The sequence below is a fragment of the Chlorocebus sabaeus genome, chromosome 23 (assembly GCF_047675955.1).
Source record: "Chlorocebus sabaeus isolate Y175 chromosome 23, mChlSab1.0.hap1, whole genome shotgun sequence".
Taxonomy (NCBI): domain Eukaryota; kingdom Metazoa; phylum Chordata; class Mammalia; order Primates; family Cercopithecidae; genus Chlorocebus; species Chlorocebus sabaeus.
Window position 1 is genome coordinate 2,013,969 of NC_132926.1, and position 22,151 is coordinate 2,036,119.

Below are 22,151 nucleotides of genomic sequence, written 5' to 3' on the forward strand. Positions count from 1 at the left end.
TCTCTAGGGTGTCCGTCCTCAAAAGGCTCAGGATCCCTTTATACTCTTAAAAATTGTTAAGGACCCCAATTAACTTTTGGTTATATAGATTATATTTATCAATATTTATTTTAGCAATTAATATTAACTCTTGTCACCCAGGCTGGAGTGCAGTGGTGCGATCTCGGCTCACTGCAACCTCCACCTCCCCGTTTCAAGCGATTCTCCTACCTCAGCTCCCCTGAGTAGCTGGGACTACAGGTGTGTGTCACCACACATGGCTAATTTCTGTATTTTTATTAGAGACAGGGTTTCGCCATGTTGACCAGGCTGGTCTCAAACTCCTGACCTCAAGTGACCCACCCACCTGGGCTTCCCAAAGTGCTGGGGTTACAGGTGTGAGCCACTGAACCTGGCCCTAAGGTTAACTTTTTAAAATATTTATTCAAAAATAACAATAATTGCCGGGCGCGGTGGCTCACGCCTGTAATCCCAGCACTTTGGGAGGCCAAGGCGGGCGGATCATGAGGTCAGGAGATCGAGACCGTCCTGGCTAAAACAGTGAAACCCCGTCTCTACTAAAAAAAAAATACAAAAAATTAGCTGGGCGTGGTGGCGGGCACCTGTAGTCCCAGCTACTCGGGAGGCTGAGGCAGGAGAATGGCGGGAACCCGGGAGGCGGAGCTTGCAGTGAGCTGAGATCCGGCCACTGCACTCCAGCCTGGGGACAGAGCAAGACTCCATCTCAAAAAATAAATAAATAAATAAATAAATAAATAAAATAACAATAATAGCCAAGTAGTGGCCCATGCCTGTAGTCCCAGCTATTCAGGAGGCCCAGATAGGAGGATTGCTTGAGACCAAGAGTTCAAGTCCAGCCTGGGCAACATAGAGAGCAGGAACCCATCTCTCTAAAAACAAAATTTATGTTACATGGTAACATAAATAACATATTTCGTGAAAAATAATTGTTTTTCCACAATAGGAAATTACTGAGAAGAGTGGCATTGTTTTATAGTATTTTTTACAAATCTCTTTACTGTCTGACTTAATAGAAGACAGCTGGATTCTTTTCTCTGCTTCTGCATTCCGTCTCTTGACATAGTTTTTTGGTTGAAGAAAATCCAACCTCACACCAATAGGTAGCTGGAAAAGGGAGGAGTATTTTTCCACCTTTTCAGATAATTGTGAATATGCTTCTTTGATACCACACTAAAACTCAGCAAGTGATAGTGTTTGAAGATTATCTACAGTGTGAAATCTGAAAAGATATCAGTAAACTTTCTGTACTCTGACGTTGAAAGCCATTGGTCTGTCTTGAATCTTGATGCACAATTTTGTGACATCATACATTGGTCATGCGGGAAAATACGGGTTCACCATGTTAGGCAGATCTTCCAATGCTGGCACATTTCACTGTACAACATTTTAGAAATCGCATCATTATCACTCTCGGTCTCATTTTTCAGTCTGTAAGTATTGGGAAGCTGTCAGGCTCACAGAGGCAGATACATGTCTTACAAGTTCCCAGTTTTCTCTTGAAAGCCTTAATTTTATCATTGGCAACAAATATTGTCAGTTGTTCTCCTCTCTTTTAATGACTAAGCCAAGAACTTCCATTTTTTATTTTATTTTATTTTATTTTTGAGACGGAGTCTCTCTCTGTCGCCCAGGCTGGAGTGCAGTGGCTTGAGCCACCACGCCCGGTCGTTTTTTATTTTTTAAACATCATTTAACAAGAAAAACATACAACCAAATTTAAAAGAATTAGGTTGGATTAATTTGCAATAAAATAATCAACTTAAAATATCAGCCCAGCCAGGCGCAGTGGCTCATGCCTGTAATCCCAGCACTTTGGGAGGCTGAGGTGGGCGGATCATGAGGTCAGGAGATCGAGACCATCCTGGCTAACATGGCTAACATGGTGAAACCCCATCTCTACTAAAAAATACAAAATAAAATTAGCTGGGCCTGATGGCAGGTGCCTGTAGTCCAAGCTACTCGGGAGGCTGAGGCAAGAGAATGATGTGGACCCAGGAGGCGGAGCTTACAGTGAGCTGAGTTCGCACCACTACCCTCCAGCCTGGGTGACAGAGCGAGACTCCATCTCAAAAAAAAACACAAACTTTTATCAGCCCTTCTATTTAGGGCCAAGGAGGCCAATAGTTCCTGTTTAAACAGCAGAATTGCCGAATTATTTTTACCTATATCTGATGGCACAAAAAAAAAGTCTTCAAACTTCCACTGACAACCTTCCCACCCTCCAGAGTAGACAGAGTTCACACAATCGCATCTGAGGTCAGTCCTCAGGCTTTTAAAAATCATCTTACATTTTAAAATACAGTACAACTACTCTGGTAACAAGAATACTTACAAATACCTTAGATAATTGCATGACGCATGAGCCTGCTCAAGGAAACAGCAAAGATGAAAAATAATGTACAAGAATTGTAGTCCCTTGTTTATAGAAACCATCCAAATAAAATGTTTTCCCTAATTTCAGTTGTTGTTCTTTAAACGACAGGTTCATTGTGTTCATTTTCAAGGAAATATCAGCCAAACACTGAAGGTAGCTGGAAAAGGGAGGAGTATTTTACCACCTTTTCAGATAATTGTGATAATTGTGAAAAGTCTGAATTACCGTAGTATGTCTAGCAGTTGTTCTTTAGAGCGGAAACGGTACTCCAAGAGAACAGTGGCCCGTTCAGCTCACATGTGAATGAAGTGCTTTCCCTCAACCACAAGCACGCCTTCTGTATGCAACAGAGGGGCTTCGTGTGCACAAACCGTTATGTCACATAGAGTATGGAAAATCTCAAAAATCTAGACTGAATAAAAGTTTAAAAGTTTTACCTCATTTAGGACACTCTTAAGTCACACTCCCTTTTTTCTTCTACTGGACAATTTTCCCCACCATTGCTTTTGCACCATCAGTGCAAATTTCAACACAGTGGAAAAGGCAGTAACATCGTGTTATTACAAAAATAGCCTTGCCTGTGGACCCCCTGAAAGGGTCCCAAGGACCCCCTGGAATCCAGGGACAACAGGCTGGGGACTCCTGGGAAGAGGAATTACTGGGTCGCAGGGTCGGGATGTGCGCCGCCTCACCAGGTAACGCCAGGCGAGGCTGGGCGTCGCCACTCCCAGCGGGAAGTTATCGCACACCCTCATCAACACTTGAAGTTGTCAGGCTTTAATTTCTGTCAAACTGTTAAATGGAGCATCTTTTGGATATTCTTGTTTCCTTCTCTATAAAATGCCTATCTCTGACTTTTGCCCAGTTTTCAATTGGTGGTTTGTCATCCTCTAAGGGTTTTTAAGAATGTGTCGTTTTTGTTTGATTTTAAATGTGTACTAGATGATGATCCTATGTCAGTTAACTGTGCTGCACATTTTCTTCTAGTTGTTTGCTTTGCTTTTCATCCTCATTATGATGTCTTTTGATGAACAGGTGTTCTTAAGCTTCACCTAGTAAAATTTACTAAACTTTCCCTTTATTTATTTTTTTTTTTTGGATGGGGGTGAGGGGTTAAGAAATCCTTCCCTACACCCCACTCAGGTCATAAAGATAGTCTCCTATGTTTCCTGTGGAAGTTTTGAAGTTTTGTCCTTCACACTTTGATCTGAAATTCATTTTGTGTATATGGCTTAAGTTGAGATTCATTTTTTTTTTTCTAGACAAATAACCAATTGTTTCTGCAACACTATTACATATTCCTTTACCCTCCAACGTGCTCTGACACGTCACTCTCATATGTCAGCTTTCCATATACGTGTAGGTCTGTTCCTGGATGTTCTGCTCCATTGGTCTATATCTCTGTGTCAAGACACTTTGCTTTAATTACTACAGTTTCATAATAAGTCTTGATGGTTGCTGAGGCAAATCCCCCAGTTCTTCTTTAGGAGTGTGGCTTGGCTATTCTTGGCCCTTTCATTTTCTATTCAAGTTTTAGAGTTATTTGTCAATTTCTATGGAAAGTCCTATAGAGATTTTGTTAGAATATATTAAATATGGATCAATTTGGGAAAAATTTGCATTTTCATGAAGGAATTTGTTTTTCATTACATTTGAGTCTGCCAATCCATAAAAATGGTATGTCCCTCCGTTCACTTAGGTCTGCTCTACAGTATCTTTCTAATGTCTAGTAATTTTCTCCATACGAGAGTCTTGTACAGATTTTGTTAGGTTTATTTCCTTAGGTACCTTTGCATATTTTTACTATTATGTATAAAATGATCTATGTGCATAGATTATTTTAAAATGTGTTTTCAGATTTCTGAATGTTTGAAAAGAATGCACATTCTTAAATAAATGAGCACAGAGGCCAGGCACAGTGACTCACGCCTGTAATCCCAGCACTTTGGGAGGCCGGGGTGGGCGGATCACGAGGTCAGGAGATGGAGACCATCCTGGCTAACATGGTGAAACCCCGTCTCTACTAAAAATACAAAAAATTAGCCGGGCGTGGTGGCGGCGCCTGTAATCCCAGCTACCTGGGAGGCTGAGGCAGGAGAATGGTGTGAACCCGGGAGGCAGAGCTTGCAGTGAGCTGAGATTCGGCCACTGCACTCCAGCCTGGGTGCCAGAGCAAGACTCCGTCTCAAAAAAAAAGAATGAGCACAGGACTCCTTAGTTTTCCATTACCTCAAGTGTATATTTATCATATGTCCTGTCTGCTTATTGCTGGTTTAATGAATATAATTTACTTTTGTATATCAAGTTTAAATTTGACAACATTGTATGTTCTTATTAATTCTAATAATTTGTATTATTTGGGGTTTTTCATGTAGACAAGTACATCTGAGAATAATGACAGTTTTGTTTCCTCCTTTCCAATCCTTATTCTTTTTAGTTCTGTGGTAGTCGTAGAATAGAACCCTTCACTAATAGGTAGGCAAGAGTGATGGATAGACTTTAATCTATCATTTTAAATCTCTGAAGTGTTGAAATGGTTTGTTATTGCAGAGTAACACTGCCCAATCTAACTTTTTTTTTTTTTTTTGGTTTTGTTTTGTTTTGCTTTTTCTTGAGACAGAGTTTCACTCTTGTTGCCCAGGCTGGAGGCCAATGGCGCGATCCTGGTTCACTGCAACCTCCACCTCCCAGGTTCAAGCGATTCTCCTGATTCAGCCTCCCGAGTGACTGGGATTACAGGCATGCGCCACCACGCCCAGCTAATTTTGTATTTTTAGTAGAGACGAGGTTTCTCCATGTTGGTCAGGCTGGTCTCGAACTCCTGACCTCAGGTGATTCGCCCGCCTTGGCCTCCCAAAGTGCTGGGATTACAGGCATGAGCCACCGCACCCAGCCTGACTAACTTATTGTGCTAACTTGCACCTCTGGTACAATGTCAAATAGAAGGATTGATAGCTGGCATCCTTGTTTTGTCCTGATTTTCAAAGGAGTGTTTTTAACGTGTCCCAGTAGAGTATGATGTTTGCTATAGGATTTCTTTAGAAGTCTATTATCAGCTTAAGGAAGTATCCTGTTCCTTCCTAGTTTTCTGAGAATTCTCATCATGAATGGTTGTTAACTTTCTTTTTTTTTTTTTCTGGACCTGTTACTCACATATTCTCTTCTCCTTTAAACTGCTAGCTGATTATTTATGTTAGTTTTTAAAATAAAAACTAATATAAATCTTTTGTTTGTCTGTCTGTTCTGGGTTTTGTTGTTGTTGTTGTTGTTTTTGAGATAGAGTCTTGCTCTTTTGCCCAGGCTAGAGTACAGTGATGTGAACACAGCTCACTGCGGCCTCAACCTCCTGGACTCAAGTGATCCTCCTGCCTCAGCCCCCCAAGTAGCTGGGACTACAGGCACACACCTCCATACCTGGCTAATTTTTGTATTTTTTGTGGAGACGGTGTTTCACCATGTTTACCCGGACTGGTCTAGAACTCCTGAGCTCAAGAAATCTGCTTGCATTGGCCTCCCAAAGTGCTAGGAGTACAGGTGTGAGCCACCTCACCTGGCCTAGTTTTTCATTGCTGCTGCTGTTGTAGTTTAAGATGGAGTTTCACATTTGTTGCCCAGGCTGGAGTGCAATAGCACAATCTCAGCTCACTACAATGTCTGCTTTCTGAATTCAAGAGATTCTCCTGCCTCAGCCTCCCAAGTAGCTAGGATTACAGGCACCCACCACCACGCTCAACTATTTTTGTATTTTTAGTAGAGACAGGATTTCACCATGTTGGTCAGGCTGTTCTCGAACTCCTGACCTTAAGTGATCCACCCTCCTCGGCCTCCCAAAGTGCTGGGATTACAGGCATGAGCCACTGCGCCAGGCTGTTTTTTAATCAATGTTGCATCAACTTTGCATTTCTGAGATAAACAAAACTGGGGTAAATGAAATCGTTATCTTTTTCACACATCCCTGGATTTGGTTTGCTAATGTTTTGTTTAGGATTTCTACAATGTGAGACTGAACGGTTATTTCCCTTTCTGACACTGTTCTTGTGTAGTCTTTGTTTTTCTTACTCTGTTCTCTATTCTTCCTGAAAGACTGGAATTACTTGTTCTTGGAGCATTTTGTAGAATTAGCCAATGGAACCATCTAGGCCTGGTATTTTCTTTGAGGGATGACTTTCTTGTACTGATTCAAGGTTATTCTTGTTTGTTTCTTTGTTTATTCTTGTTATTGATTTAATGGTTATAGAGCTATTTAGGTTTTCCGTCTCTTCTTTAGTCTGTTTTGTAATTTATATTTTTCTAGGAATTCGGCCATTTCCCCTAAGTTTCAAAATTTATAGACAAAAAGTTATTTGTAATATTCTCTAGGTATCTTTTTAATTTCTTCACATCCACATTGATTCATCTCTAGTATTTTGATTATTTACATCTCTCTTTGTTTCTTTATCAGTCTTATAAAAGGTTCATCAATTTTGTTAATGTTTTCAAATAAAGATCTTTTTACTTTGTTGATTCTGTAGATTGTAGTTTTTTTTACTATTTCATTTCTTTCTTCTCTACTCTTTATTATTTCCTTCCATCTACTTTCTTTGGATTTATATTGTTATTCTTTTTCTAGTTGCTTATGTTGGATGTTCAGCTTGTTTTTATCCTTCTTTTCTAATAAAAGCATGCAGGATGATTTCTGTTTACATAAATTTTTATTTACAGCCCCCCCAAGTTTTATTTTTTAACATTTTCATTATCATTCTAATTCCATTATGATTTCATCTTTGAACCATAGATTATTTAAAAAAATTTTTTAAGTTTCTTTACATTTGAAAAGAATGCATATTCTCAAGGAATTAAGTTCAAGTTTCCTTATTTGTTTATTACTTCAAATTGTGTTGTTCAGATTCATATTCATCCTGGGTTTCGTTTGGTTGTTCTTTTTCAATCTCCCTAACCTATTAATTACTGTCATGTGTGTTAAAATCTCCCATGTGACTGTAGGACTCAACTTCTCCTTATAAAGAACTTGACATTTCTGATTATTGTTGCCTCCATATATTGAACCTATGTTACTAGCCGCAATCAAGTTTAGACTTGTGACATATCCCTGATGAGCTGAACCTTTCATCATCACACAGTTACTCTCTCATTTCTCCTAAAGTTTTTTGCCTTAGGATCTTTTTTGTTGCCTTAAAGTCTATTTGGTTCAATATTAATATAGCTATGTAATATCTATCAGATATATATTCTTCTTTTTTTAACTTATATGCTTGTGTTTGGAGTTGTATCTCTTGAAAGTGGCAAGCAGCTGCATGTTTTAATTAGTGTTGTAATCACTAATCCTTAAGAATTTGTTCTTGCTATCTTCTGTTGTACTATGTAGTTATCTTCCTTATCTGTTTACTTTTCCTCCTTTCTTTGCTCTTTTGAATGAATAGGTCTCCCATTCCATCTTCCCCTCTATTTATTGAAAGTTACTGCCGGCGCGGTGGCTCAAGCCTGTAATCCCAGCACTTTGGGAGGCCGAGACGGGTGGATCACGAGGTCAGGAGATCGAGACCATCCTGGCTAACACGGTGAAACCCCATCTCTACTAAAAAATACAAAAAACTAGCCGGGCGAGGTGGCGGGCACCTGTAGTCCCAGCTACTTGGGAGGCTGAGGCAGGAGAATGGCGGGAACCCGGGAGGTGGAGCTTGCAGTGAGCTGAGATCGCGCCACTGCACTCCAGCCTGGGCAACAGAGTAAGACTCCGTCTCAAAGAAAAAAAAAAAAAAAGTTAACCGTGGCAGTTTTTTGGGGTTTTTTGTTTTTTGTTTTTGTTTTTTTGAGATGAAGTTTTGCTCTTGTCGCCCAGGCTGGAGTGCAATGGCATGATCTTGGCTCACTGCAACCTCTGCCGCCAGGTTCAAGCGATTCTCCTGCCTCAGCCTTCTGAGTAGCTGGGATTACAGGCACCTGCCACCACACCCAGCTAATTTTTGTGTATTTAGTAGAGACGGGATTTCATCATGTTGACCAGGCTGGTCCTGAACTCCTAACCTCAGGTGATCCACTCGCCTTGGCCTCCCAAAGTGCTGGGATTACAGGCGTGAGCCACCGTGCTTGGCCTACCCTGGCAGTTTTAACAAACACATTTATGTTAAGTTTCATCTTTTAAATGTTGGTATATTATACAGTGGAAAGTTCTATATCCATTTAAAAATTTTGTTTCCAAAGGGTATGTTATGGCACAGGGAAAGGTTTGCATAGCAAAGTACGGGAATATATATGGTTATGATAGACGCATGCATACACACAGCTGGCACTCATTACTCCCAGCAGCTGCATTCTATAAAGTCAAAAGCACTGAATGAGTGAGCACCGAACCGTTGCTCCCAGGGGAAATGCAAGGTTAGGTTCCCTGTGAGCCTCTCATCACAGCGTTTTTGTCAACAGATCCATATATCACCTTGCTTTATGTGTGTTTATGTTTAAAGACATTATTTAATATAAATTATTGATTAATATTGATCTCATGGCCAACAGTGCTATTCTCATGGCTGAACGCTGCTGTTACACACACTTTCTCTGTGAGGCACAGAGCAGCCTTTGCCTGCGTGGGAACACTAGACTTCGGCACCATGCTTCGGGGCCCTTCTCAACAGTGAAATTATCAGCAAAAAGTACAAAACTGTAAAGGACACGATACTCAGTAGGCCAAGTCTGAGAGCGAGATGCAGGAGGACAGAGCATTGCCTCGCCTCTGCTGGAGATGCGCACGGACACTCGTGACTTCAATATTTTTGCCACCCCGCGCATGTGTACAGAAGACCACAAAAGTGACACAAGTTTTTGGGGTTACAAATACATTTTAGAGAGGAGGCAAATTTGCAAATACAGAATCCAGGAATAATGAGGTTCGTGTGTGTATGTGTGTGTGTGTGTGTGTTTGTGTGTGTGAAGTTACATTTTAAAATGTATTTTTAGGCTGGGCGCGGTGGCTCAAGCCTGTAATCCCAGCACTTTGGGAGGCTGGGACGGGCGGATCACGAGGTCAGGAGATCAAGACCATCCTGGCAAACACGGTGAAACCCTGTGTCTACTAAAAAATAGAAAAATCTAGCCAGGCGAGGTGGCGGGCACCTGTAGTCCCAGCTACTCAGGAGGCTGAGGCAGGAGAATGGCGTAAACGCGGGAGGCAGACCTTGCAGTGAGCTGAGATCCGGCCACTGCACTCCAGCCTGAGCGACAGAGCGAGACTCCGTCTCAAAAAAAAAAAGTGTTTTTAAAAAAACTAAAAGGGTACACACCAAATCTTTGGTAGTTCTGGATGGTTTGGGGGTTTTGACATTTCCCGGGTCGTAGGGATCATGAACTGACTTCATGTTCTAAAAGATGATTGACAAAAAGGCTCAGAATGTGGTCCTGTGTGTTTTTTCTAGCCCTGCTTTAGTGACAAGACCAGCAACCTAGAGGCTTACGTGAAATGGTTCAACAGACTGTGCTACCTGGTGGCAACCGAGATCTGCATGGTGAGTAGACAGCCAGGATGGGCATCACCTGCCATAGCCCAAGGCGGCTGGAGTTGGGAGGAGCCTACTGGGGAAGGAACCGGAAGGACACCTTGAGTCCTGTTCATTTCCAAGTCCAATGCCAGGCTGGGCACCCCTCCAGGACTCCAGGTGACACCAGCTTTCCTGCAGTGACATTTCCCTCCAAGTAGAACCCAGGACAGATCTGCCGGCCAGGCACAGAGGGTGTTGGAGAGGGTTTGCTGAAGGAGTGAGAGGCAGTCACTCGCAGCCCCAGCGGCTCTGCTCTCTCCATCTGTGCCGGCCTGCCTTGGGCAGCCTGGCCTGCAACTGGCCTTGTTTGGCTCGGGACCTAGAGGTGGACGTGATCTGACCTCTAAGCACTGGGAGACACATGTAAAAGCCCATAGTTCCAGCTGCTCCTGGAAAGCACCAAAACTCAGCAGCCTGGAGCCAGACGTGCTTGTCACTGAGTCGCAGTCCCGCCTGGCCACACCCACCCGTCCTCCTCCTTGCAGCAGAGGGGCCCTCCTCTGAACCCACTCTCTCACCTTAAGATGAAGCCCAGGGGGCCGCTCATCCCAGGGCCAGGCTGGAGGCAGCGCCGCGGCAGGCCGGGCTCTCCGCGGCAGGTGCCGAGACCGAGTATGGGGCGCATGTTCATGAGGGGTCCACACTGCGGACGAGCGTGGAGAGGAGGCAGCCCCGTACGACGATGTGACGACAGACACGGGTTGGCCTCTGTCCCCCACCTGGCTCAGCCCCCATCACAGGGCGGGCTGCCCTTCAAAGGACAGGGCCGGCTTTGGGTGGGCAGCTCTCTGTGGCCAAGACAGCCCCTGGAAGGGGGTTGGTGACACATCTCAGAGCACAACACCCCAGTTCTTGGTGGCGGTAAAGACCCTGGCTGCATCTTTGGTGGACAGGCAGCACCTCCCTGTGTGGAAAGAACGCAACGCAGGCCCCGCTGGCCCAGCCCACTTCCCACCCTCGCGCCGCAGGCTGCAGGCGAGAGGGCCGAGCCCGGGGGAAGCTTGCTTGGCCTCAGCCTCCCAGGGAGCCAGCTGTGGCCCAGAATGGCCAGGGAAGGACATGGTGTGGTTCTGCACATCAGAGGGGTCTGAAGTCCCAAGCGCCCGACCACAAACAAGGGTTTACCAGTCACGCAGTTGTTAGATGGAGAGAACGGAGAGGCTGCTCGAGGGACAGGTCTCGGCCAGCTTGTACCCCAGTGAGGGGAGAAAGCCCAGGGCTGGGGAAGGTGGGTGAGGCTCTCTAATTTAGTGAAGGAGTTGGGTGGGAGCCGGGCCCAGAGGGAGGAGGGCGCTGGAGGGGAGCCGTGGAGATCTCGTGAAGGTGCGTCTCAGCAGCTCCGGGGCTACAGGGAGTGCCTGTGCCCCACCGGGCCCACCTAGCCCTCTATGGCATCGGGCTCTGCTGGCTCGGCCCATAAAGCGCTCTGAGACCCTGTTTCCCCTGGGCCTCAAGTGCCCCGGCTGTGCAGTGGGTTTAGAGAAGGTGAAGAGGGCCGGGTGACGGGAGCCTGGTCAGGCAGGGCGGAGACATGTCACCGTTGAGGCTCTGCTGCCCTGTCCACAGCCAGCCAAGAAGAAGCAGAGGGCCCAGGTGATTGAGTTCTTCATCGACGTGGCCCGCGAGTGCTTCAACATCGGCAACTTCAACTCCCTCATGGCCATCATCTGTGAGTGGGCCGGCTCGGGCCTGGAGTCCCCAGTGCACAGGCCCCCCCAGAGGTCGGAGCAGGTGCAGCCAGGCAGGCAGAGTGCAAGCCGGGGCCCGCCTCTGAGCAGCGGGAGGGCATGGGCTGGGCTGTCTGAAGGCCTGGGCAGTCCCATGTCCCCGCCTCAGGGGTCCTGGGGTGCCGCGCCTTTTGAGGCAAGCCCAGCCCCCTCGGGATGTTTGGTGAGGGCTTGGTGGTATGTCCCCAGACGCAGAGAACGAGGGCCCAGTGCAGGTGCTCGGTACAAAATGGGACCGGCATGGTGGGAGCAGGCCCACCTGACCATGATGTCCACCAGCACCCCCTCACCCACCCACCGTGTGACAGACTGAGCCCTGCAGCCCCAGCCCTGGTCAGGGTGCAGCCCGAGGGGCTGCAGCTAAACAGAGGCCCCCCTGTCCCAGAAGCAGCCGTCTCCAGCTCTCCCTCCCTCTCCTAGCTGGCATGAACATGAGCCCTGTCTCCAGGCTAAAGAAGACCTGGGCCAAAGTGAAGACGGCCAAGTTTTTCATCCTCGAGGTAAACGAGGCTGCTGGGCTGCCGGGTGCCTCCGGCCATCCCCTGGACAGAGCTACCCACATGCCTCCCTATCTCCTTCCAGCACCAGATGGACCCAACAGGGAATTTCTGCAACTACAGGACAGCCCTGCGAGGGGCAGCCCACCGCTCCCTGACGGCCCACAGCAGCCGAGAGAAGGTGGGTCAAGGCCAGGTCGGCCCAGCGGGGCTGCAGGGGAACCCGGGTGCTGGCTCAGAGTTCACCCGCTGCAGCTCCTGCCCCACTGCAGCATCAGTAATAGACGAGGAGACAGCCAGGTCTCCTTGTTTGCATGCCTCCAGTGTCGGGAGCTCACCACCTCCCAAAACTTGAGGGAAGCCAGCCTCAGACAACTAACTGATAGGAGGTGCTTCGTGAGGGCCTGAAGCCGGGCTGCCTGGGGTCATCCTTTCTTGGGGGCCACACGAGTGAGGCCACTTTGTCTTCTGCTCACCAGTTCTTCAGAGGCCCCAGGCCCCTCCTCTCCTCTCCTGAGTCAGCAGCCCCAGACCTGCCCTGCCACACTACAGTTTCCAGCTCCTCCCACCTGGGGCCCTTTCGTCCCTAAACAGCTCCATTTTTCCTTTTTTTTTTTTTTTTTGAGACGGAGTCTCGCTCTGTTGCCCAGGCTGGAGTGCAGTGGCCGGATCTCAGCTCACTGCAAGCTCCGCCTCCCAGGTTCACGCCATTCTCCTGCCTCAGCCTCCCGAGTAACTGGGACTACAGGCGCCCGCCACCTCGCCCGGCTAGTTTTTCGTATTTTTCAGTAGAGACGGGGTTTCACCGTGTTAGCCAGGATGGTCTCGATCTCCTGACCTCGCGATCCGCCCGTCTCGGCCTCCCAAAGTGCTGGGATTACAGGCTTGAGCCACCGCGCCCGGCCTCCATTTTTCAAAATTTCTTCTGTTTCAGATAAAATTGAGGTTCCAGGTACACAGGATCTTCCACCTCCCTGATTCTAAACATAATACTTTTAATTATGTGGCCTCAGATCACATTTACATTTTTGGCAATCACTGAACCAAGCTTTTTCCTCACCCAAACTGCCTGTTTACAGCTTGTATTCTTTTTTTTTCCCTGGAGGTGGAGTCTCTCTCTGTCACCCAGGCTGGAGTGCAGTGGTGCAATCTTGGCTCACTGCAACCTCCACCTCCTGGGTTCAAGCAATTTTCCTGCCTCAGCCTCCCAAGTACCTGGGATTACAGGCGCCTGCCACCACACCCGGCTAATTTTTGTGTTTTTAGTAGACGCAGGGTTTCACCATATTGGCCAGGATGGTCTTGAACTCCTGACCTCAGGTGATTTGCCCACCTCGGCCTCCCAAAGTGCTGGGATTACATGTGTGAGCCACTGTGCCCAGCCACAGCCTATATTCTTATATACCTGCATTTGTGGGGCGTTTGCTGACCTGATCAATTTTATTTCTCCTCCAAATTCTACTCATGGCCTCTGGTACAGAGAATCATGCCCCGGTTCTGGGATTGCCGTGATCCTCTGGCTTGAAACCTGTTACCATCCTGATGATTAGAGTTGTTCATCTCTATGGAGAGGAAACTCCGAGACTCGTTGTCCCTTCGAAGGCCCGTGCCATGCGGAAACATTAGTGGAATCACGTCCCTGCTGTGGTTCGAGGATGTCTGTCTCCAGCGTGAGGGACAACAGAACACATTGCTGTGCTTGAAATTCAGGTCCCCCTGGAATTGCACTGGAGGGATGCCAGTGGGCAGGTTTGGGAAGCAAGCTGAGGTGTGCATGCTTGTGCCACCTGCCAGGCCTTCCTGGCCCTCCACCCAAGGGGCAGACACCAGCCACACGGATGGCTCTGTCCTGTCCAGCTGGCCTTTCCTGTTCAGGCTGTGAGTGTGTCAGTGACTCTGCAGAGGGGAGCAGCACCCGGGGATGTGAGACCTCAAATCCCAGGGCAGGTGGGTGGCCCGCCAGGAGCCAGAGCCGGGAAAGCCAGACAGCAGGGGCAGGAACCTCGTGTCACTGAGCACCTGCTGCATTCCAGCCACTTGACCTGCACACCCCACAACTACTCTATGGGGGCATCAGCATTGCCAGTTCCCAGATCCGCAGACTGAGTCTCAGGCAGGAGAGCTCACTAGTCCAGTCACTGCAGGTAGGTGGCAGAGCCAGGATCACACTGCAGCCTGTCTGGCTGTGAGTCTCGCGGTCCGCACACCACCAGGCTGACTCCCGTTCCCAGGCATCGGGTGTGTGTGGCAGTCGCAGGACACTGGCTACGGGCCTAGGCTGGATGCAGAATCGGTGTACAGGAGCTTGGTGCCGAGCTGGGCCGGGAGCCATCAGCCATGGCCTGGGCACTCCGTACTGCTTCCTTCCTCTCTGCTGGGACACGGGGCTGTGGGGCAGGTAGAGAGACTGGGATTTGGGTGCCTGTGCTGTGAGCCCCTTCCGGCTCTGGGTGCTGGGATGCTATGCATTGGTGCTGTAGGCAGGCAGCCTAGAGCTGTGTGTTTACTTTAACCACATTCTCCTCTCACTTCCAGAGAGAGATGGGTCATGGGCGAGGCCCACAAAAGCTGCTCTATGGGTGGAGGGGGTGGAGGGGCAGAGGGAGGGAAGGAAGGAGGAGGAGGAAGGGACACTTAGAGATTCGCTCACAGTTTCCTGGCGCCCCAGCTGAGTCGATGGGCTGGGAGATCTCGGTGGTCATAGCACTTTATGCTTCCTTCCTGTCTGTGGGCAGCTCCTGTCTGCCCCTCTCCCTGTCTGTGTCACGGGGCCCACTTATCTGGGTGACCTCCAAGCCGACCTGGGCCCTAATTAAACTTCTCACGTCAGAAGCAAGAGCAGTGGATTTGCAGATACAAAGGCCTCTTTGGCTGCTGTGAGGGCAAGGAGACCAGGTCAGACATGGGGAGTGGCCTTGAGTGGCATGGCCATGGCAGAAAGGGTGAGAGGTGCTTGTGTACGGAACACGCCACCTCTCGAGGACCAGCTCAATGCCCCTGCCTCCAGGAAGCCCAGACCAGGCCCCGGGGGAGCTTTCTGTGTGTGCAGAGTCCCATCCTCCTTAAACCCCCTCCCTGTCTTGGCGCGTCTCCCTATTCCAACATAGTTCAGCTGTCCAGAACCCAGCACACCAGGACTGGGGACTCAGCACCACCGAGGGAGGGCACAGACACAGACCACCCCCACAATCCCCCCTACCACTGATCCCGGCACGGTGAGGAAGAGGCAGGATGGAGCACTAGGGCAGAGCACCTGGGACTCAGCCCTGCTTCCGCTTCTCACTGCTGTGTGAGCTTATGCAAGGTATTTAACCTCTCTGGGCCTCAGCTTCCTCATGTATAAACCGGGGTCATAAGAGCCCTGCTTCATAGGACCATGCAAAGATGGAAAGTAATCCTGTGTGTAGCTCAGCAGTGAGGCACTCAGGCTTGATAAGGGCATAAGGAGCGGGCTCTTTGGGAGCAGATGGAGGCTAAACCCAGCCGGCAGCGGGATTAGCAAAGATTTGCCAGATGAGGCCTCCTCATTTTGTAGGTTACTCCCATGACTGTGTCTCCCACTGCAGTGAGGTCAGGAATGAAGAGTGGTGGGGGCCTGCACACAGCCCGCCGCCTTTCGCAGGCTGGGTCCACCAGCCTTTCTTTTCCTGCGGGCAGTGGAGCAAGAAAGCTTTTGGTCTAACAGTAGGTGCATCAAGAAAGACATAGGGGGACAAGTTGTTAATTTTTTTAAAAAAAAAAAAAGGAGGCCCCCTTGGGAGGCCGAGATGGGCAGATCACAAGGTCAGGAGTTCGAGACCAGCCTGGACAACATGGTGAAACCCCGTCTCTACTAAAAATACAAAAATTAGCCAGGCGTGGTGGCAGGTGCCTGTAATCCCAGCTACTCGGGGAGGCTGAAGCAGGAGAATCACTTGAACCTGGGAGGCAGAGGTTGCAGTGAGCCAAGATCGCGCCATTGCACTCCAGCCTGGGCGACAGAGCGAGACTCCATCTCAAAAAAAAAAAAAAGGAGGCCACCAAATTTCAGAACAGTTGATGCACATCTGTTCCATGCGTCTTTAACAGTGTGTGCAGCCCGGACTGCCCCTGCTGGTGCACATGAGCCTGTGGACCTTTGGATGGGGATGGGGGGTAGTGGGGACCTACCAGCCCCTCCCAGAAAGCAGTGGAAGGACTATTCAAGGGTCATCGTGACTGTGCATCTCTTACCCAGCCCCAGGACAGGCAGCAGCACCACGGCGCCCGGCAGGGTGACGGGGGCCTGGACGGGCAGCAGCGCCACGGCGCCCGGCAGGGTGATGGGGGCCTGCTCCTTTCTTGGTGGTCCTTATTACCCTCCATGGTGCACAGGAATTCACCTTGTAACCCGTGAAACCCCGAGGCCCCGACTAGCCCAGGAAGTCTCCCCTGCCCTCTGCACCCTGGGGTCGGGTGTGAGGTCCCTGGGGCAGCTATCTGCTGGCAAGGCTGCCCCCTGTCCTGGAGCCAGCTGTACAGAGCTGGGGCCGACCTGCCCCCTCTTTCTTCCAGATTGTCATTCCCTTCTTCAGCCTGCTCATCAAAGACATCTACTTCCTGAATGAGGGCTGTGCCAACCGCCTTCCCAATGGACACGTCAACTTTGAGGTAGGACCTCCGTGGGGACCTCCACTGAGGTAGACAGGCCAGGAAAAGTTCCCAGGGCAGGACCACTGGCCCCTGCCCTAATGGGGGACTCTGGGGCAGAATGAGCCATTGACAGCCGACCTCGGCGAGGTTATCAGGGTCCTCCCACCCTGACATCACTGCGGTGGGGATGCTGAGGCTCAGGGTCATGTCCCTTCAGGCTGGGCCTCACGGCCAGCACAGGTGAAGCAGAGTCCATCTAAGCCCTTCAGGGGCACCAGGCTGGTGAGAAAGGCAGCTCCATGGGCCCACAGTGACAACCGGCAAGGTGCTGTGACAGGGGCTGTGCCCTGGAGGTCAGGCCCAGCCCAAAGGCAGAGCCCTGAGTAGCAGGAGGAAGCTATCAGGCCAAGGCCAGATGAACAAAAAAGAAAGAATTCTGCTCCCTCTACAGACACTCACCGCTGTCAGCTCAAGTGTCTCCTCTTCCAGGAAGCCTCCCTGGACCTCCCAGGCAGAGAAAGCCCACCTGGCAGGCCTCCCAAAGCACAGCAGGCTGGGCATCCCTCCATCCATCCTCGGTCACCGCACCGAGTCCCTGAGCTCCCCAGAAGAAAGGCCAGGCTGACCGGCTCCGTATCCTGAGCTCCAAAAGGGGCCACCCAGCACACATGTCTCGGAGTAGCTGGGGAGCTAGGCAGACACTGAGTCAGATAGAGCATGCCAGGCAGCAGTGGGACCCCCAGTCTGCAGGAAGGAGGGAGCTCTTCTCCCACTAAGAGCCAGCCCCACCCTAGTGTTGGCCTTAGCAGTGGGTGACACAGTGAGTGTGAGGCCCCACCCAGCCTCCAACTCCAAGGAGCCGTAAGCCCTGGGCCAGTTACCAGTCACTGCTCTGTCTGAGCCTCAGTCTCTCCCTGTGTAAGATGGGGCTTCGACTGTAGCCCACAGAGGGGCTGGGGGTAGAGGTGCAGCATGGCCCTCCATGGGCTGTGAGTGTCCCCTGCAGGTGGGAACCACAGCACATGGCCAGACCCTTGGGCCTGGAGCTGCCCTCCTCACAGACGCCCCAGCAGATGCCACCTGCTGCCCACAGGCCTGGTTAGCGGGTCCGAGGCCACCTCGCCGCTTAGGTTAGCCCAGGCTGGAGGCGATGAAGACAAGATTGGGCTTAGGCAAGACAGTGCAGGGGCCCCGGGGAACTGGGATCCTCCTCGGCAGGTGACACCGGCCCAGAGCCAGGCGTGGGAACCCCTGCCTTTGCCCTTCCTGAATTGATGCTCAGAGCTGAGGCCAGGGACAGGTGACACTACAAGGTGCTTGTGTGATCCCAGCTTTGGGGAGCAAGCGGGAGGGACTGGCCTGGCTTCCAGGGCAGATCGGGGGGTCCCTGCCATTCACAACTGGGCACTGCTGTTTGTTTAAAGTTGGCAGCTTTTTAAAAAATGAAATACATGTGTTTACGTTTTACTTAAATAAAATCATACTTAAATGAATTACTTAAGTCTTACTTAAATATACTTATTTAAATATATTTGCATAATTCCATAAATCAACAAACATGTATCACTTGCCATATATAGAGGATAACAACAAAAATAAATATGATGACATAAAACTGTGTCTACTCTTGCTCCATGCAGGCTGCAGGCCCGGGCTGCCCTCGCCCTCATTTATTGCCCCCTGCTCCTCCTCAGACTCCTAAAGTCACTGAGGGTTGAGCGAGTCTCTGCCAGGACCAGCCCCTCCCCGTCCTGGGGACCTCCAGGCTCTGGAGTTGCCTCCATTCTGTGTCTCTGTGACTCTGGCAGAGACCAGCCCCTCCCCGTCCTGGGGACCTCCAGGCTCTGGAGCGCCTCCATTCTGTGTCTCTGTGACTCTGGCAGAAATTCCTGGAGCTGGCCAAGCAGGTGGGCGAGTTCATCACCTGGAAACAAGTGGAGTGTCCCTTCGAGCAAGACCCCAGCATCACCCACTACCTGTCCACCGCCCCCATCTTCAGTGAGGATGGTAAGTGAGCCCTGCAGCCCTCCTGTCTGCTGGGCCACGGGACCCTGGGGTAGCCTCTCAGTTGCCATTCAGGACCCCTGCTCTGGGTAGGTTAGGGAGGCACCCTGCCCACCTGGGCTGGCTCCAGGAGGGAACAAGGAGGGCTCCATCCCCCTGGCTGGCCCATTGCCACTCCAGGAGCACAGGATGGGCCTGAGGAGGTCCAGGCTGGGACCTCAAGGACCCCTGGGGCCAGGCTTCTCCCCGGACACAGTTTGGACACCTTTGGAATTCTAAATCAGAACCATCTACTAGTCTGAATCACTTTTCTCAGTAAAGTGGGGGTGATGATAAGAATCACCCTCAGCCGGGCGCGGTGGTTCACGCCTATATTCCCAGCACTTTAGGAGGCCAAGGTGGGCGGATCACAAGGTCAGGAGTTCAAGACGAGCCTGACCAACATGGTGAAACCCCCTCTCTACTAAAAATACAAAAATTAGCCGGGAGTGGTGGCGCCTGCCCATAGTCCCAGCTACTCAGGAGGCTGAGGCAGGAGAATCACGTGAACCCAGGAGGCAAAAGTTGCAGTGAGCCAAGATTGTGCCACTACTGCACTCCAGCCTGAGTGACAGAGTGAGATTTCATCTCAAAAAAAAAAAAAAAAAAAAAAGAATCACCCTCCCAGAGCTTACGTGGGGAGTGCCAAGCACGGCACTGACTGTGTAGGCGTGTACGTGTGTCCTGGTGTAATAAACACAGGCGCGAGATGAGGCCTCTTTGCTCCAGAGTGCCATTCATTTCTGTCCTCTCCACTAAATAAGCATTTCCATGTGATCATTTGTCAGATGTAAGTTTGCTTGCAAGTGTGCTAAGGGGGCAGGTCCCAGGGCCCTGCTTTCAGGAAGCAGAAGTGGTAGAGAAGCAAGTAGCCCTGTGTGCTTGAGCTGCGGTGGCATGGCCCCGTGGCCAGCCACATCACCCTGAGAGGGCCTGCTCCGGACACAGAAAACCTGGCTCCTCATCACCGCACACATGGCGCAGAGGGACCCTCGCTTAGGCTCAGGGAGCACTTTCACTTTCTGAAAAAAAAAAATAGGGGAGAAGGATCTTTTAATGATTTTGCTTTTGAATACTTTCAACTTTGCCATTTTACTGTTTATATTTTGAAGCTGAGAACTTTTTGGAGGGGGTTTCACCCATATCTGTAGCCACCTCCCCCAACTTCCACTAAGAAGCTCAGCAGCTGATGAATAAACCAGTCTGAGCTGCTCCCACCCCAGTGAGCTGTGCCATGAGCAGGCCTCATCGTCTCTAAGGCTCCCCTGCAGCATCTGGAAAGGGGGGTGATGCGAGAACCTGCTCCCCAGGGCCATGGTGAGAATGCCTTGAGTTGCCCAGGCAAAGCCCATACAACTACACTCAATCCACACTAGTGTATTAGTTTCCTGTTGGTGCTGTCACAAATCACAAACTTGGTGACTCAAAGCAACACAAATTTATCCTTATAGACTTCTGGAGATCAGAGGGCTGAAATTAGTTTCTTTGGGCTAAAATCAAGGTGTCAGCAGGGCTGGTTTCTTTTGGATGCCCTGAGAGTAGCATCTATTTCCTGGCCTTTTTCAACTTCTCATGGCCACCTGTATTCCTTGGCTGTGGCCCCTTCCTTCATCTTCAAAGTGCATCACTCCAATCTCTGCTTCCATCAACACATCATCTTCTCTCCACCATAGTCAAATCTCCTTTTGCCATCCTCTTATAAGGACACCTGTGACTGCATTTAGGGCCCTCACATATAATCCAAGATATTCTCCCCATCTCCAGATCCTTCATTTAATCATGTCTGCAAGGTTCCTTTTTTCCTTAATATTTAAAAAATATATTTATTTTTTAAATATTAAAAGCACTGAGAGAGAAATGACACTTTACCCATAGGGGAAAAACAGTTTGAATCATGTCAAATTTCTCATCAGAAACCAAGAGGCCAGAAGACAGGCGCACATTTTTCAATTGCCAAAAATAAAGAACTGTCAAGCCAGAATCCTATATACAGTGAAAACATCCTTCAGGAATTAACTATAAATAAATCAAAATAGAATTCTAAAAGCTGTTCAGGTAAACCACAGGAAAATAAGAAAAATAAAACAGAGAACAAAACACAGAACAAAAAGAAAACAAAAAAATAGACAAAAAGGCAGACTTAAGTCCTAACATATTAATAATTACATTAAATGTAAATGGTCTAAATACACCAAGTAAAAGAAATTGACAAAGTTGATTTTTTAAAATGATCCAACGATATGCTATCTACAAGAAACTCACTTCAATATAATGATAGAGACATTTTGAGAAGTAAAGAGAAGAAAAGGGCCGGGCGCGGTGGCTCACGCCTGTAATCCCAGCACTTTGGGAGGCCGAGGCGGGTGGATCACGAGGTCAGGAGATCGAGACCATCCTGGCTAACACGGTGAAACCCAGTCTCTACTAAAATTACAAAAAAGTGGCCGGGCGTGGTGGCAGGTGCCTGTAGTCCCAGCTACTCCGGAGGCTGAGGCAGGAGAATGGCATGAACCCGGGAGGCGGAGCTTGCAGTAAGCCGAGATCATGCCACCGCACTCCAGACTGGGCAACAGAGCGAGACTCCATCCCAAAAAAATAAAAAGAAGAAGAAGAAGAAAAGATATAGCATGCTAATATTAATTAGAGGAAAGCAAGAGTAGCAATATTAATTTCAGATAAACTATACCTTAGAAGAAAGAAAATTATTACCAGAAACAAAGAAGGACATTATATATTAATAATAGGGTCAGTCCCCCAAGATATAGCAAACCTAACTATGTATCCACCAAACATCAGGGCTGCAAAATTCATTAAGCAAAAGCTGATGAAACTGAAAGGAGAAATAAGTAATCTACAATTACAATTGAAGATGTCAACACCCTTCTCTCAACAATTGATAGAACAACTAGACAGAAAATCAGCAAAGACAAAGAACTCAACAATATCATCAAACAACAGGATCTAATCAACATTTACAGAACACTCCATACAAGTGCAGTAGAACACACATTTTTAAAAATTGCCCCCAGAATATAGACCAATATATACCATATCCTGAGCCATAAAACAAGCTGAAACAAATTTAAAGTAATTGAAATCATAACACACTGTGTTCTTCAGCCACAGTGGGATTAAATTATACATCAGTAGCTTGAGACAATAGAAAACTCTTCAAACATTTAGAAATTAAATGACACACTTATAAATAATCCATGGGTCAAAGAGGCTCATGGGAAATTAAAAAAATAATTGAACTGACTGAAAATATAATCAAATTGTGGGACAGCTAAAGCAGGACTGAGAGGAAATTTTATAGCACCAAATGCATATATTAGAAAAAAGGGAAAGT

General features: G+C 48.7%; 1 protein-coding gene across 1 annotated transcript in view; it reads left to right on the forward strand.

Moving 5' to 3' along the window:
* The window catches only part of RASGEF1C (RasGEF domain family member 1C), a 110,410-nt gene that overhangs the window by 83,267 nt on the left and 4,992 nt on the right, over nucleotides 1-22,151 (forward strand). The window contains exons 7-12 of the mRNA XM_008015540.3: nucleotides 9,802-9,891; nucleotides 11,491-11,593; nucleotides 12,072-12,151; nucleotides 12,234-12,329; nucleotides 16,682-16,777; nucleotides 18,643-18,766. Coding sequence (XP_008013731.3) covers nucleotides 9,802-9,891; nucleotides 11,491-11,593; nucleotides 12,072-12,151; nucleotides 12,234-12,329; nucleotides 16,682-16,777; nucleotides 18,643-18,766 — 589 coding nt within the window. The remainder of the gene's footprint in view (nucleotides 1-9,801; nucleotides 9,892-11,490; nucleotides 11,594-12,071; nucleotides 12,152-12,233; nucleotides 12,330-16,681; nucleotides 16,778-18,642; nucleotides 18,767-22,151) is intronic.